The sequence below is a fragment of the Drosophila persimilis genome, unplaced genomic scaffold (assembly GCF_003286085.1).
Source record: "Drosophila persimilis strain 14011-0111.01,24,50 unplaced genomic scaffold, DperRS2 tig00000002-arrow-pilon, whole genome shotgun sequence".
In the NCBI taxonomy this organism is placed as follows: domain Eukaryota; kingdom Metazoa; phylum Arthropoda; class Insecta; order Diptera; family Drosophilidae; genus Drosophila; species Drosophila persimilis.
This window is the reverse complement of record NW_020825289.1, coordinates 20,978,819-20,995,889: the sequence shown is the minus strand read 5'-3', so window position 1 is coordinate 20,995,889 and position 17,071 is coordinate 20,978,819. Positions and strand designations below refer to the sequence as shown.

At 46.5% G+C, this 17,071-nt stretch overlaps 1 protein-coding gene across 2 annotated transcripts; it reads right to left on the bottom strand.

Annotated features, from left to right (window-relative positions):
- Nucleotides 1–4,257: 4,257 nt before the first annotated feature.
- LOC113565068 (phospholipase D2) lies at nucleotides 4,258–15,920 on the bottom strand. Of its 2 annotated transcripts, XM_026985390.1 has the most exons (10): nucleotides 13,935–14,050; nucleotides 12,478–12,818; nucleotides 8,404–8,995; nucleotides 7,854–8,349; nucleotides 7,016–7,792; nucleotides 5,638–6,962; nucleotides 5,444–5,569; nucleotides 5,049–5,386; nucleotides 4,732–4,976; nucleotides 4,258–4,665 (listed from the first exon to the last, which is right to left on the bottom strand). In XM_026985390.1, the coding sequence occupies exons 2-10, from the start codon at nucleotides 12,617–12,619 to the stop codon at nucleotides 4,564–4,566; spliced, it is 4,143 nt and encodes a 1,380-aa protein (XP_026841191.1). In that variant the 5' UTR covers nucleotides 12,620–12,818; nucleotides 13,935–14,050; the 3' UTR covers nucleotides 4,258–4,563. The 2 variants fall into 2 exon arrangements, with proteins under 2 accessions (XP_026841191.1, XP_026841192.1); XM_026985391.1 differs by lacking the exons at nucleotides 12,478–12,818; nucleotides 13,935–14,050 and adding an exon at nucleotides 15,312–15,920.
- Nucleotides 15,921–17,071: the final 1,151 nt, after the last annotated feature.

The window sequence follows — 17,071 nt, the reverse complement described above, 5'->3', positions numbered from 1 at the left end:
AAAACAGCTGTTTAGCACCCACTATTTATGCTCTCGGATAACCCGGGTAACGGTGCACAAATATTCTTCAACAGAAATTGATTTAAATTGGGGAATATATTTTGGATATGACACACATTCGTGGGCTGTCAATCATTCCGATTGATATTTCCACACAATCAGCATTTCGCGCTACGAAAGTTGAAAGCGTTGCAAGATTCGTTTTCGTTTTCGATTTCGATTTCTGGTGGTTTCGGGGCTTTTCTTATCAACGGGATGGGGATGGCTTTATGGCTCGATGGCTCGATGGCTCTATGGCTCTATGGCTTTTATGTGAATGGCAGAACAGACCGACGTGTCGCCTCGCCTCGCCTCGCGTCGCGTCTTACCGTCGGTCGATCGTACTGTCGTTTGTTTCCGGTGCACACGCGCAGTACAATTCTGCAAGAGTGGCACAAAAAATACGAGCGAACGAGTGTATCAAACGGCGGTCCCAAAGAACCGAAGAACCGAAGAACACCGAAGAACACCGAACACCGAACCGCAACCGAAAGAAGGAAAAACGACAAACGATGCCCGTGTACCCGATGCCGAAACGGGTATTTAATGAACCGGTTCTCGCAGAAATGATTGGGTTGAGCTTTGCTTTTGCTATTGCTTTTGCTTTTGTTTAGTAAATTATGCACAGGGAGATCGACCGTCCAGAGGGGCTGCAGGGCTGCAGGGCTGCTGCGGGTGGACGTTTGTTTAACAAACAAACAAATCTAATCAAATGCATTCCACTGTACACTCGCACACACTTGCACACGCACACTTGGACACGCACAAACTTGTTGGGTGTTTTCTTATCACTTGAGTGGGAGAGAGAAAGAGAGAGAGTGGGAGAGCAAGCTTTAGATTCGACCCTTCGTTTGCATTTGCTCCTCCTTCACGTCTCCTTTTAATTACCGCAAATTGTCATGCCACAGAATCGAGTCGAGTCCGAATGCGAATGCGAAAAAACAGCGATCTTTGCGAAGAACAACAACAAGCCGGGGTAAAAAAGCTGCGCGGTGCCTGCCTCATGCTCTGCCTGCTGCCGACTAACTGGAGTGGGAGACGACAGCACACGAGCCCCGGCCGAGCGCCAATCGAGCCCCAACCGAGAGCCAGCCCGAGCTGCAACGAGCCCCAACACGAGCCCCACACGAACGGCTTTAGCCAACTAGAACCGGGCAGAAATCAAGATACGAACCCCAAGATACGAGACCAAAGAACGAGCGGAACGCGAACGACCAAACCGAAGGCAACGAACTGCGTTTCGTTTCGTTTTGTTTCGTTGCGGTGCCTCTTTCTGTTGCTCATTCGCCTCCAAGCTTGGCGCCCATCGAGGGGCAGAGGGTGGGGGTGGGGCAGTGGGGAAGGCAATGTGCAAGCGACGCGATGTTCACTTTTGATTTCTGTGCAGCGGCAGCAGGTTTGTCGTTCCCCCTCCATTCCCCACACCGAGCTGTGGGGCACACAGCCAGCCGGTTGTTGCGCCACAGAAATATCGCGTGTAGAGCGAGCTCTTGTGTTTGTGTGTGTGTTTGTGTGTGCTTAGATGTGTGTGAACTTCTCGGGGAAGTTCAACATTTGGTAGTTTTTGAACTCCACTCCCAAAGTGGCGGCTGTCGGTGTCCGCGAGTAGGTGGTAAGTTCACGCACACACACACACACACACACACGCACACGACACACCCGGTGCACCCACTGTGCAACAGCACTACCTGTTGATATGTGTGGGAACTAATGGAAGAGCAGAGCCCAAAGAATAGTTCGGGGAAAAAAAGGTAAAAGTAGTAAAACGGTTCAGTAAAGATCGACAAAACCGGTCGCTCGTTTAGTCAACCGAAACATGTGTGCGGGGGGAGGAGGAGGGGTGGTACAGTGGGCACACGAAGGGGTAGGAAATATGAATATATTTCGAGCCTCCTCCAATGACAATCACACCAACCCCATTATGTCAAGAGCTACTAAAGCTAATTCACTTAATTGTTATAAAGCCCACGCTTTGCCTTTGATTGCAGTTCAGGCAGCGAGACGGAGCGGAGGGACGGGACAGACCAAAAGTCACGCGGCCCACACCGAAAACCGAACAAGAAGATTAAGCAGTGAAATAGAGCTGACAATTAAGCTTTTTTCCCCGTCCAAAATATAGCTGGAAAACACAGAAAACACAGAGGGGCCAGCACTGCCAGAGAAAAGTCAAAAGCAAAGCCAAAATCAAATAATAATAATACTGCACGAGAAGAAAGAAAACCAAATAAAGAGAGAGAAAAATATAAATCTGTATGCATATACATACATACATATGTCGTTATGTAGGTATGTCGTGTGTTTATGTACATTAACTGTTATCAGACAAGCAAGGCAATGAAATGATGACAAAGAGTGTGAGAGTGGGAGAGAGATAGCTGGCGGAGAGACAAGCAAAGCCAAGTAAAATAAAATACAGAGATAGTTCGCACTTTTTATGCTGCTAAAACAAACACATCATTAAAACAAATGCTCTTGATCGTTTTCCAGTGTTTTTTCTCCTAACACAAAGTCTCTGCTGCTTGCTCTCCATCTCACTCGCACGCAAAATCCCTCTCAAAGAAGAAAACAAAATCAAACACGTGCGTTACGTTACAGACAAGTGTGCGTCTCGCTCTCGCTCTCCCTCTCTCTATTTCTCTTTGTGTTATTGATGCAACCGAAAGAGAATGCAAAAAAATGCCATGTGTGTGTGGATTCAGAACTTGTTTGTTTTTTTACACTATACTATGATTGTTGGTGCTTATTGGCACTTTTCTACTTTGCAACAGATATAGCGGTACTTTAGTGTATCAAAATATATGATTAGCAAACATTTAAATCAATGAAATCTTGTACCTTGATTTTTGCACGTACGCTTTGGAACTGGAAACGAATTTGCGGTAAATTTCTGGCGTGTGTAGATTATTTTTCCGTATTTTGCGGACTTTACACAAACACTTGCACAAAAAACATTTATGTAATTGACTAAACACTAATTTTATTAATTTTCCACTGCACTTTGCATTTATTTGCGATGTTTTGCACAATTTTCCACCATTTCAAGACGCGCACTCGAATAAGCCACGCGACGCGGAGAGGGAGAAAAATAATCTGAGGCAAAGGCATAGAAATGCAAACTAAATGCAAATGCAAATGCAGAGCGGGAGTGTGAATGAAAAGAGCAATATAAAGAGTAAGCCAATCGACGCGCGGGTGGACCCTCAGCCGATTGATGGATCACTTGTCTAAGAGATTGGCTAATTTTAGAGATTCCCTCTTAGTCGATTGTTTATAAAATAACGCTTAAGCTAAAAAGGTCTGAGCATAAACGTAAGTCTATTACGTCATTGTTGCTGGTCAAAGGGTGTCCTCTATGGGTATAGACACATATATACCCTATTTCATTTGATTAATGCTAAAATTTATTTTTCAACCTTGAAACAGAGACAGACTAGTTTTTTGGATTGAGAGATGACTAACATTTCCTCAATTCTAGAATATCATTTTCCCTACGGTATCAGAATGTTGCGGGACATGCTACTCGTTTTCTCGTGTCTGATCCATGCAAATTGGATGTTGCCAACGGTAAAAAACGTAATGAGTCTCAGTACCCGATTCAAAGAGAGCGAAAAAGAGAGCCTCAACCGATTTGAAGAATGCAGTTCGGCAATCGATACTATCGACTGGATACGAGGGGTGCGCGCCAAATGGAAATTTAAAGTGAATGAGTAACAAGTGACAATGCTAATTTAATGGATTCACTCATATTCGAAGCAAAGCCAATGCAATGCAAACAAATGCAAATGCCAATGCAGAGAGAGAGAGAGAGAGAATGTGAATGAAAAGAGCAATATAAAGATCTGACACGTGGAAGTTCATGCTAATAAGCTTTTGTCAGGCAGCAATCGAAACTTCATGCCAAATGTAATAAAACATGTAGAATGTAAATGTAAAAACGATCAACAATCGAGGCATGTAATATACAACGTAATTTTACTTTTTTGTTGAACTTTTTCGTTTAAACCTTTTTTTACAATAAATACAATAAAAGCAAGGATTAAAAACTATCCAATATTGTAGAAAATTTATTCATCAATAGGATAAAACTATGTGGGCATTGCTGAGAGATTTAGTTAATCAGCAGTATTCAATGGAATATCAAAATTGAGCAATTTCCTTTTTCGTTTGTTTTGATTGACCTCTTTTTATGCAAAATGCAATAAAAGCAAGTATTGAAAATTACTTTCAATTCATATCACTTTAATGAAAACATTAGTGCTTTAAAATGTCTAAAATACTGTTTAAACGTTGTTAAAAAAATGGGGCGGGGTAGTAACAAATAGGATCACTAGAGTACCAGGGGACGTACGAGGACGAACAGCGTAAAATAATAAATTAGTTAGAGCTATCGTATCCTAGGGCAAGCGTACATCTATCGGGGTATATCTATCAATATACAACAGGTGTATGACTTGGCAACAACGCATTTGGTGGGGAGGAGGGGGGACTACGATCTAGTGGCGTCTTGGAGACTTTTGGCAGAGACTAAGTCCAAACAGAGGTAGGTAGGACGCCCTCCTTGCTGGCGCCCGGCGGCGTGAGCACCTCCTTGTTGAGGAACTCCAATGGCAGGTTGACCAGAAAGCCCTACGGAGAGTGCACGGAGAATACGAATCAGAAACGATCGGGAAGCGGCAGATCGATGGGCCTTACCTGGATTTCTGTGACCCGATGGGCGGCCATCTCTGGATCGGTCTTGGAGAGCGGCGGCTCCTCCTGGTACTTGCGCAGACTGGCGAATGTCTTCACGAAGTCCGTGGGAATGCACTTGAACACCTCGTCGTAGATCTCGGTGTTCCTCGTGGAGATCTGTCGCCAGGTGCCGTGCCAGAAGGCGTCGCAAACGGGATCGCTGATGTCCAGATCAGAGCGCGCAGAGCCCTCGCCCTCCAGGAGGCCTGCAAATGGAAGATTTCCTCGGTCAGAAGATGCGTCTAGCGATTCGATAGAGGGGGCAGCTAAATGCCCACCTAAATGCTCTTTGAAGAGATACTTTCGCAGGCGACCGGCAAAGATGCCGCTCGGATACTTTTTGCCATTCATGCGGCCATCCTCGAACTCCTCGTCCATGATGATGGCCGCAATCTCCGAGTCGCGCTTCCCAATCATCGAGCGGTCGTTGATGTTCGCAGAGCCGCAGATGACCACCCGATCGTCGGCGATGAGCAGCTTGGAATGCACGTAAATCAGTTCGGTGATGGGCGTGCTGTTCAGGAAGGAATGATTGCGTAGACTGTGGAATGAGATGTAGTTGTGCGGCTCCGAGACGCCGGCCTCCTGGAGACGTGTCAGTATAGCAGTGCGTCCCCTAGACAAACAGAGACCTATAGAGTCCGCAGGGCCAAAAGTACAACCAAATAGTCACCTGGAAATGGAGGCATAGTTCCAGTGGGTGATGGCCCGCACAGCGATGCCCGTGCTGCCGCCCACGTCGCCCTCGAATCCCGGAAGGAGTGGCATTATCACATACACACGGAAGGGTTTCCGTTCTCTACGAAACGAAAGACACATTAGCTCTAGCTCCAATGACCCCCCCCCCCCCCTCCTTTGGTGGCTTACTTATGGGCCCGCACAATGCGCTTGAAGAGTGTCTCCCCAATCTGATTCCGCACGTTGTTGTAGGCCCCCGGCACGCCCATGCCCAGCTGCATGGTGATGAAGAACTGATTCTCAATGTACACGTAGTGCTGGGCCTTGGTGATCGTCTGGATGTAGGCGTCGTGGATGCTCTGCTCCACGAGGTCCGCCTCGATGAAGCCGCAGCTCCAGGCGGAGACGCTGCGCAGCAGCTGGCACGTGACCCTCTGCTGGCGGCGCTGTTGCAGCTGCTGCAGATGCGAGTTGAGGCGGATCTGGTGGTAGCTCTTCGGCATGAGGTAGGGAAAGCGCGTATTGTCCCGCAGCTTCTCCAGCTTCATGGCGTTCCAGCGCTGTATAAAGTGGCGGGCCACATCCCGCGCCGAAGCGCCCACCACGCAGAGGCCGACATCGTGCCAGGGCATGCGCGGTGTGGTCGTGCGATCGATAATGTCAACGAACGGCGAGTTGAGGTTCATCCAGTCCTTGAGTATGAAGTTCGAGTAGTCCTTGCCGAACCAGTACTTGGCCTGGCCATAGAATTCGCTGAATAATTGCGTGGAGTTGGCCGTGGCATTAGCTGTGGCAGTGGCGACATCGGTGCCTGTGGCTGTGGCTGTGGCGGTGGCATTAGCTGTGGCTGTAGCAGAGGAGGAGGCCATAGTCATGTCGGGATCCATGGTGGCATCCACTGTGTCTATGCTGAAGACACCTCCATCCTCTGGCCCCTCCAACGTCGTCTCGTTGGCCGTCAGGCGGTGCATGAAGTCCTTGCCCATGCGAGCCCCCTTCATGGCGTTGTTCTTCAGCCGATCGAGCATGTTCTTCCGCTCCATCTCTGGCGTGTTCAGCTTCATTCCCTCCAGGGCCATGTTCTCGTCGGGATCCTCGCCAGCGCCACTAGACAGCATGGCGGGTATCAGCAGTCGATCGCCCGGTTTGAGGACCCTCAACTCCATGCTGTTGACTGGCGGGGGCGGCGGTGCCTCCAGCTTCTCTGGCGAGGCCGCCCTATCAGCCTTGGGCGGGGTCTCGTGGTGGGCATTCCTCGAGGACTTGCGCGAGCCAAAGGCCGAGTCCACGTCGTCCTTGTTGAAGTAGCCGCTGGGCGTGCGGCGCGTGCTGCCCGAAACGGAGGCCGTGGAAATGCTTCCGAGATCTGTGAGACGATGATGATGATCGTCCCAGCGGCCGTAGCACAGATCGATGCCGCCCATGAAGGCGTACGTCTGGTCGATCACCACGATCTTCTCGTGGTGCGCCCAGAGGAGAATGCCACCGCGTGCATGGTCCGGATGCCGCATGACCTGAAAGGGAAGCACATGATCACTCCTGAACCGATCTCTGACTGAAAGCCCACCTTGATGTTGTCATGCTTGGCCAGCGTGGACTTGCTGTAGTAGCTATTGATGCCCAGGGCCATCTCCACCTCCTTGTAGAGCAGCACGAAGACCCGCACCCCCTGCTCGGCCTTGCGGAGGAGGATCTTGTCCAGGCGCCAGTAGTCGCCATCCAGAGCGGGCCGCTTCATGTAGATCTCCGGGCTGAGCCACCAGTCCGCAATGTAGATCTCTTCGGTGGCCGCCTCGAGGCCATCGGCGACGGCGGACATGTACTGGGAGCCGTCCACGTACCAGGAGGCCTGCGTGTTGGCCCGCATGGGGGCGTAGGACATGTGCGGATTGGGCAGCGTGAAGTCGCGGGCATACGAGTTGGAGGTGTGCTTCAGGTACTGCATCCACTCCTTGCACTTGCGCTTTGTCCAGCACTTGAGCACAATGTGCCGGTTGTTGGTCAGCACCTGCAGTCCCTTCCGCATGCCCGTCTGGTAGATGCCCGTCGACACATCGAAGCCCTGGTCGAACAGGATCACGGCCCGGATGCTGCCGTCGGTGGGTCGGATGTAGCCGAAGCAGGTCTCCTTCACGAAGAACCAGCGATTGCGCCACGTGCCACACACCACGTCCGAGCAGAAGTAGTTGCAGCGCACGCAGCAGTTCTTCTGGAAGCACCCAAAGAAGTTGCAGCCCGCCTGGCCGGGTCGCGTCGAGCCCGTGCGCTTGAGTATTACGCCCTCCTTGCCCTTGAGGCCCATCCCGGGCACAAAGGACACATTGGAGACCTCCACAAAGTTTAGCTAAAAGAGAAAGAAGCACCCCTTAGTCCTCTTTCGGTGGTAGGTGGTCTGCGATCCTTACCGTTTCGTGGTGCGATCGGTACAAGCTGATGTTCAGCAGATTGTACAGATAGTCCTCCAGCTGCTTGATCCGCACGCCCAGATTCTCCACCGTCACGAGACTCTCCGGGCGGTTGGGGAACCGCGGCAGCTTCTTCTTTTTCTTCTTCTTGCGCTTCTTTTGGATGCGCCGCGGATTGAGGCCCGACAGAATCGAGTTGTGACTGGGACTGACGATAGTGCCGGGTCCGTTCTGGTGCCTGCTGCCATTGTTCTGGGGCGTGCTCGTCTGCTTCACCTGCTTGGTGTGGGCGGGCAGGTCCTTGAGCGTCGACTCATCGGCCATCTGGCTGGCGGTGGCCTTGAGCGTGGTCCGCTTCTCCTTGTGACTGCGACTGGGGAAGGGTATGTTCAGGGAGGTGCGGAAGAAGCTCAGTTGCTGGTGGAGCGAATTGAAGTGCTTGTAGCGCCGCTTGATGGTCCACTTGAAGGGTCCGTGGGTGAGCTCAATGGTGTATCTACGGGTGAACAGAATCGTTAGAGATGGTCTCGGAGAACGAGAGAGTACTCACAGATTGGGGTTCAGCAGATGCGTGGTCACACTCCGCTCGGTGTCCACGATCCGCACGTGAATCTCGCGGCCCGGGATGAAGACCTTCCGCTGAAAGGAGTTGAACTTCACGCTGGGCCCGTAGATGCTCGTGAAGGGTATCTCCTGGCGCATCACCACGCTGTTGTTCTCATCGTCGTCGTACTCCTCGTCGTCGTCGTCGGTGGTCTCCTTGCGCTGCACCAGCACCGGCTTGTCGCCCACATTCGACAGGATGGTCACGGAGTCGGGGAACCCCAGCGTCTCATCGTACTCCGAGTCGACCAGCGAGAACTGGAACTCGGGCAGGCATCGGTTATGATGCTCCACCACAGTGCCATCGTCCGTGCAGTCCGGGTCCTGCTCCTCGTCCTCCTGGTCCTCATCCTCGTTGCGGTTGTCCTCCGCGGAGGCATCCGAATCGTTGGTGTACGGCGGCAGGGCCGCTCCATTGCGCTCCTCCGTCATGGCCTCGAACTGGGCAAAGTAATAGGAACTGTCTATATCATCGTAGCCCCGATTCACGTAGCCCGCGAAGTTCGTGGGCCGGTACACATCATCCGCGGGGTATTCGGCTGCAAAGGAGATTGGTAAAACTGTAGAATACCAGCACAGTGCCAATTGTTCGATGCCTTATCAACCAGCTCTATTCTCCAAAGTTGTTTTCGAGCTACCTCTCCCATCGACAGACGACAGACCCTCCAACATCTGTCATCGCTTTTCAATTAGTTTAAATTGAGTTTGTTTTTCCAACTAAAGTTTTCAACATAGCGGCTATAGATGCACTTTAGAGAGTGCCATTTTCGAGTGCCGCTGACTCAGCGAGCATGATTTTTGTACTTGCCATTAAACGTATACCCTTTCGATGGGTCCGGGTCCCCACTAGAGCCCTGCATGAACGGGCCATCGAATCGGTTCGGTTTAGTCTTTGTTCTGTCGAAATTTCGGTTTTTTATTCTCGCTCACTCCCTGCCTCTAAGAGAGGTAAGTCCTATAAGTTTTAATGACTAATTCTGACTATTAAAATAATATTTTGGGAAGGGCTTTAACACCTTAAAATCCCGTCTTTTAGTATTTTTCGAGTTTAAACTTGACTTCTGGTGTTTCTGTCTCTCGTTAACCTTTTAACCTGTGTGTCACTCGGGTCAACGGATAGACGTGTGAAAAGTAGCAATTATATTTCATGATATCTCCATTGGAAACAGAAGCCCCCCCCCCCCCCACCCCTTCTTCCCCCCCATCAATGCCATGCCAGCAGGTGGTTAAGTTTCAGTCTGTGTTTTTCTGTTAACAACTCGACTGAACTTGACATGGGAACCCTACCCTACCCGTACCTTGAGTCTATTTCGGGCTAAGCAAACATGTAGCTCTAAAGCTGATAACTCTCTTCAACAGTCTTTAAATGCAGTATTTTTCCTGAAGAGTCTCTGTAGATCTGGTGTCACCCACCCTCCCAGATCGTCTTCCATCAGGGGCGTCACATGACCATTAGGAACCCTAAAGCATATAGCGTCCATAAAGATAAAGATATATCTTATCGCTTGCAAGAAAATTACAATAATTGTAGCATTTATAGATAAATTTAAGGGCAAACCCAGACCCACACAACTTTTATTGTTATTCATAGTTCTTCATAGGCCAGTTACCACTGTGGCACTTATCAGGCACTAAGCGCCCATAAACCCATCAGCCCATGGTTGACACTGCACAAATGGCTAATAGATTGCGGGGTACCCAAACAGTAGGTAGGAGCCCATATATCAAGTGCATATCGTTCGGAATTTGTGGTTTTATACATCCGAACCCAATGGAATGGTCACAAAGGAAGTGCGTGCTTTTATCTATTAACTACAGAAATCAGTATTTAGTCGATTACTTTGATTATCGGGCAGTAAACAGGTGTCTACCCTCCATATCTAGTGGATACCCACTCCCCAATATTGCCAGAATAGTGCTTTGTGCTTTGTCACCATTTCCCGCTCAAAAATAGACTCGAAATTCAAGTGCAAAGATATATGAAATTATGGGACTACCTTTCAGACATTATCTATTTGAGGGTCCCTAAACCTCGGACTTGTTTCGGCGTAGTTCCCCTACCCGCTAGACTTTCTTGGAAGTTCATAAATACTCTTGAAGGTGCCATAAAAAGTGCCGATTGTGGGCACGTTCCTTATCAACGAGCTTTCGTTCAGTAATCAGCGCAGCAAAAGACCTCTCTTGAGAGCCTTGAAATTCTACGGCGGAATCGGACTGAAGAATCGAAGAATTACTAGCTCAAACTGTGGATATAAATGAGTGTAATTTGTTTGTGGCATTTATAGGTTGAACGACCTGTATCTCCAGGCTGATTAAAAGCGTGGCCCATATAACTTAACAGCCTCTATTCAATAAAATTATTGCTAAAGACTTCACACATTTTCACTTTCATCTTTAGCCAATTTATTAGCACACATTTTCGAGCAATGCCAACAATCTTTCAGACTCTTTTGCTACTTGGATGTCGATAAGAACCAACAAAAATAAAACAAACTTTGCGGACGAGTCCAAAAATTAACAGCTCTGGAATCAGCGGAGGAGCCACAATTATTTCGGGGTTTCGGTTCGGCCTTTGGGGTTGTCTTCTGATAAGTAGGCGACAACCTCGTAACTTCCTATTTATGGGTCTCCGAATGGAAACATTTCTGTGAAATTCCGATGGTAAAATTGCGGTTTGAGTTGGAGAATCGAAATCGAAAAGATATGATGGAAAATATCTTGAATTCTTCATAAATTTGCATAAATTAATTAATTAATTAATTAATTAATTAATTAAGTAATTCAAAACAATCAATAAGCAAATAAATGGAATACTTTAATTCAAGGATATATATTGCAGATTTTGCTACAAATATAGGTTACACTGAGAGAAAAAGGGCAACCAAAAATTGTTTTTAATACATCCCATATTTGATCTAAACGAAAAAGACTTTGAAATATCAATATCAATAAAATTCTCATATTTTCCACACTCGGAGAAAATCTATTGGTGTATAATTTTACCTCTAAGTGTAACAATCCGACTCGCAGGTATTTTTTCTCTGGGTGTACATTCGAGCCAAAAATGTCTATAGTTCAGGCTTTGAGCGATACACGAAAGATCAATATTTATTTTGGCACGCTATTGAGCAAATAAATGTTGATACCCAAGAGATTATATCCATGTAATAAGTGCACAGGCACACACACATTTCCAAATATACAGATATATTTATATATATGTATATGTACGCATAAATCCCAAAAGAATATTCTATAAATTAATCAGAATATATTTGAAATATATGTATAAAGCACCCTTTCTTCACGTGGAGTGCCTTTGTTTAGTGGTGCCTCAATCGCAGCCGTCTCCCTGGGGAGGTCTTTCAACCCTGTGGCACGATTATTTCATCTGTGACCTACACATAATGCCAAAGAAATCGAAACTTCCTGTTGCATTATTTGTGTAAAACAGCTACTCGCACAAGTGCTGTAAATATATCTCTTTATGGTTATGGCTGTGTATGGGTCGCCTTTGGCGTGCCATGAATTTTCAATGTGCGGGGAGGGGGGCACTAACGGCACCGTTAGGCAGTGCACGCAACTTCAGAAGGTTCGGGGCGGTGGGGGGGTGGGCCTTATATAAGCCAAAGGAAATGGCACTCGATGGCTGGAATGTGTGCTTCGAGGTAGTTCTGTGATTAGTTTTTTACAAAGAATGATTGGCGTTAAGATATCAGAGGACTGTCACCTGTGCCTCTGGTTTCACTTTCACAAAAGCACTCAGAAAATCAAAAAGTAGAAACAAACCAGTTATATAAGAGCCATTCTAGAGAAGCAAACTGGTTCAATCTTATCTCATGCCGAGAACACACTCTTCGGATGACGCAGAATCTTATAAATACCACAATCTGTTCTGCTCCAGTCAAGACTAGAGTGATCTAAGACTATCCGTATCCGTATCTGTATCTCTGTATCTGTATCTCTGTATTTGTGTCCCCATTCTTATATCTATTTCTGTACGGCAGGATCCGATCTTTACCCATGCTAGCCATCAGCTGTGAAATGCTGCGGCGATGACGTCGCACCTGCAGATGCTGCAAGGTTGCAGTCACCGCCATCGCCGCCTCTGCCGCCTCGTTGTGGTCGCTGCTGCTGGCGACGGTATCCGTGGACTTGGCCATCGCCTGGTGCGTTATTTATACTCTAGTATTCACGTATCAATGGACTTGGTTTAATTTTATTTGATTTTATTTTATGTATTTTTGGTATGCGGTTTTTTGGCTTGATTCCTCTGCTGTTCTCTGCATCATTTTGCATTTGCGGTCTGCATCTATAAACGGTTTCGGTTGGGTTCAGGCAATGGCCAGTGGGGCGCGGCGGCTAATTAAACAAGAAATTTTGAATATTGCATTCGTTTTACTAATTAATGGAACCACTGACAGATTGATGTGGTTCTCTATATGGAGGAAAGGGCGCACCATTAACTAACAATTAAGGGTAAAAAATACCATCTGTTTATATTCCAATCATTCGATTCAAACCGAAGTTTGCACAGCTTTTTTGTTTGGTTTTGTTGATTCTGTAATTCAGTTTCTTTGTTTTGAGCTTTCGTTTTTTATGGTTAATAATATTTGATTTCATTTTTAATTTTGATTCCTTGATTTCGGGGTTTTCTTTGTTTGATTTGAACTACAATTTCTTGCTCTTTTATCTTATCTTTTTCTGCCTTACATACTCGTATGTATACTTCTGTGGGAGACTGTCACCATAAGGCATTAATTAATTGAATTTTTATCACAATATTTTTGTTATCTCTGGGTACAAAAAACCAAAACCAAAACGTACAGCCATATTTCTTTGGGCTACGAATATACTATGAAATGTATCTTTTGCTTTGCTTTTTTTTTTTGGGTGCTTCCAGCTCATAAAACTTTTGCACACACACAGGGGCACACACAGATATGCATGTATTTTTTGGATATACTGTGTATCTATGTGTCTTTGGGGTTTTGTTTTCATATTTTTCACTCTCGGCAAAAGTTTTGCCAAAGGAGGAGTGCTGCTCTGATCAAAGCAGGCCATCAAATGTGGCAGTAATTGTAATTGTAATTGCAATTGGATTTTTTTTTTGGCAGATATTTGCCCCCATCTGATGATTGGCATCTGAGAGATTCACATCAGTGCTGGCTGCTGCTTCTTTAAAGATATTCTGATTTTATGAGATTAACACGTTTGCGGCTGATAATTCACTTGCTCTTCCTATGTGTCTGTCTCTCTCACTCGCTCTCGCTCTTTCTCTTTTTGTTTACATTTTGCCGCTGCCGACTAACGGAAATTGCAGAACAGTATTTAGCGCGACGTCGCATTAAAGACAGAGACAGAGGGAGAGAGGGAGAAAGATACTGCCACGCTACTGCGCCAAAAAGGAAGAACAAGAAGTGAAGACAACACACACACACACAATCATAAACACACGGCAAGCACCGTAACACTGACACTGACGCACGCTCGAGCCCCCGCCGAAAGCTCTCTCCGCACACTCCACAGCGTCTCTCCGCTCCACTCCTCTGCGCCCAGCGATCAGCGATCTGTAAGAGGTGCACGCGCGCGCTTGAGCAAACCGTTGCGACACCGTTGCCGACACTTTACTTAATAATATTAACTAAACTGCGTAGAGCTGGCCGAAAGCTCGAAACGGGTAACGGTTAACGGTTAAGGTGAGAGCAAAGCGCAACAGCCGCAAGCTTAGCGCGCGAGAGAGATAGAGAGAGAGAGCGCGGAGTAATTGGTGTCGGGCCAACAGCTGCGAAGTTCAGAAACAGCTGGGGGAGCTTTCATGCATTTATTTTGACTGGAAATGCGATAGTTGTCTCTTTTGCCATTTGAAAATTAGCCAATGGATATTTCTCAAAAACAGGGTCTGCCTGGGGGGTGCTTGGGGTGTGCTGGGTGCTGTCTACAAGGTCACAAGAGCCAGACCGAAACGAGTTTGCCTCAGCTTTTCGGCTCTGACCGAGCTTTGTGGTGGGTTCATAAACCTTTTGGACGTGTTTAGAAATCGCTGATCAAATGGGAAATGTGGCTCCTCCATGACTCACTGAAACGCAATTGGCCTGGCCCTATCCGCAATATGTTGGGGCTCTATCTTATCAGTGGGAGCTTTTACAACGAGTTTTGCAATTGCTGTAATCATTCGATTCATTGTCCGACCCCAATGAGCTGTCATGAATCTCAAACAAAGCCAATTACAATTATGCTAGTGATTAGATAAACCCACGTGGTTGGGTGAAATGTCAACGTAATAATTGATTGACACACCCACCTGTAAAGATATACGAAGCTCAACGGGTAGGGATAGAGGAACTTATTCCTAAGAACAGTCAGCAGCCCTTTCAAGAGACCTAACCCATTAGAACTGTTCAATCACGGGAAGCTGAGACTGTAACGCTCCGATACCTGTCCCGACAAAAGCCAATCACTATAATTCCAGTTCAAAAAGTTCACACAGAACAGTATCTGAAATCAGAATTCCCCACAACAACCGGGGCGGGGTGGGCCCAGCCTTCGGGTTAGATAAGATAAATGACTAGCATTGGAATTATTGTATTGAATGCATGGGGCAAGGCTTACGGCTGGACTCTGTTCTGATGGACCCTGTCTGTTATGTAAATTTGAGTGGCGTTTCTAAGTGTACCTTTCGGTATTGGAAAAGTTTATGGAATAAGATATCCGTTTTATTTGTTGGAAAAATACCTATCGATGTCGATTCGAATGAAAGATAAGCTCTGTAAAAATGTGCATCAGCACTCCACTTGTAGAATTACCAAACACTCGATTGTATAATTGATCTATTTATAATTAACTGATACTTACACAAGGTTTCTGGTTGTAAAATTATGAAGAACCAGTTGTGGAGCCTTCACTCCTTTGAGTACAGTTGTTTATTGTGATTCATCCGTTGGGGCTTTCACAAACACTCACTCACACTCACACCCATGCAGTACAGATGAATGCCTCGCTTATTCGCTTTGCTAATTGCTGCTGCAAGAGCAATTCAATTGAGGCGTCAAAATCAATTTAAATAATATTAAAATGTTGTTAATCAATCGCACTCGGGCACACACGGACACCACCCGGACGGCCGACACTTGGGAGACCTTCTTCTTCTCGAAAAACTTGAAAACTTGTATATGTTTTTGTTGGGGGAGCGCAGACGCCGTCGCAGACAAGCAGCCCCAACGTTTGCAAAACTTTTGACGAAGCAAAGGCCAGAGACAAACGTCAAAATATTGCAGATAGGCACGGTTCGGATCGATCTCTCGCTCTCTCTCTCGCTCTCCGCGAGCGTTAAAGAGAGGGTCAGCAAGCCAGAGAGAGTGACACAAAGAGAATGTTTGGCACCCGGTTTCTTTTACACAACGTCATCGCACTATCACTTAAATTATTTATAATTTATTTTTCACTGATTAAACTTTCTTTTAATTGAAGGCCAGCCTCCTCTTCTGCGTCCGTCGACAGCAGTTCGTTCTTCTTCGACTCTCGGCGGAATGAGCGTGCGTGCCCAAGCAAGAGCTTTTGGCAGAGAGAGAGAGAGCGAGAGAGCAAACAGCTGATCGGGCGGGCGGCACTGTTATACGAAGCTCAAACAGGTTTTCTCTCGATCGAGACGTTGGTATTCAAAATGTAGAACAGCGTCTGGAAAGGCACGATCGTGGTTTACCATACCCCTTCAGGTGGATAGTTACTATGACTCCCACTAGTTGATCAGAGCATTTTAATTGTAGTTCAAAGATACAGCAGCACTCAATCACATTCCATAGCTCTGGAAGGCATGGGCTTTGCCGTACGATCGTGGTTTACAATACCCCTTCAGAGCCTTCGAATTATACAGCAAAACACTCAATCTCATTCCTACCCGGATATGCCTCTGAAAAGGCATAGGCTTTGCTGAAAGATCGTGGTTTACTACAGCCCTTCTACATCACTCCCACTACATGATCAGCGCCTTTGAATCCTAGTCCAAAGATACAGCATGCTTTCATTAATTTGTATTCCATAGCTATGGAGTTTAAGGGCTTGGAAGCTGACTGGATGATATCGGGAACCGATCAGTTCAGATCGATTCCGACCAATATACTTACAGATGTTTGACAATCCATTGCCTATTGCCTTTTGGCGATTTATCTTAATTTCAAAATAAAACCCCTTTTAAAACATGTTCTTCATATAATTGCAAATTTATTTCTATATATATATATGTATATATATATATTTCTTGTAATTCTTTTATATAATTTATAAATGTGTTCATTTTCTCAGAAAAAAAACCTACAAAAAATGTTTTAAAAACAGCATTGATAAAAATAAACTTGTTCGCCCCACAAAACACCGCCGCGCTCTGGAAGGTGGGAAATGGGCTAGAGGGGGATACCACATTTTGGGGGAATATATCTACATGGAACAGGCAGGCACACGCCGTTCAATGATGCAGCGATGCCGGGATATAGGCTGAAGGATAGAGATTTAATGCTAATCATGCTGCTAAGCGGTAACCCTGCGCCTAAACGTAAAACTATGGTATCTCTTAATTCTGGCTAAGCATAATCCTCAATTGTTTGCGTTTACACAACTCT

Excerpts from the sequence above, each read along its gene's own strand:
- LOC113565068 (XM_026985390.1), bottom strand. The coding sequence starts at position 12,619 with ATGGCCAAGTCCACGGATACCGTCGCCAGCAGCAGCGACCACAACGAG. Across the intron at positions 8,350-8,403 it reads CATCTGCTGAACCCCAATCT|ATACACCATTGAGCTCACCC; the intron begins GTGAGTACTCTC and ends GTTCACCCGTAG. Across the intron at positions 5,570-5,637 it reads CGCATTGTGCGGGCCCATAA|AGAACGGAAACCCTTCCGTG; the intron begins GTAAGCCACCAA and ends TTCGTTTCGTAG.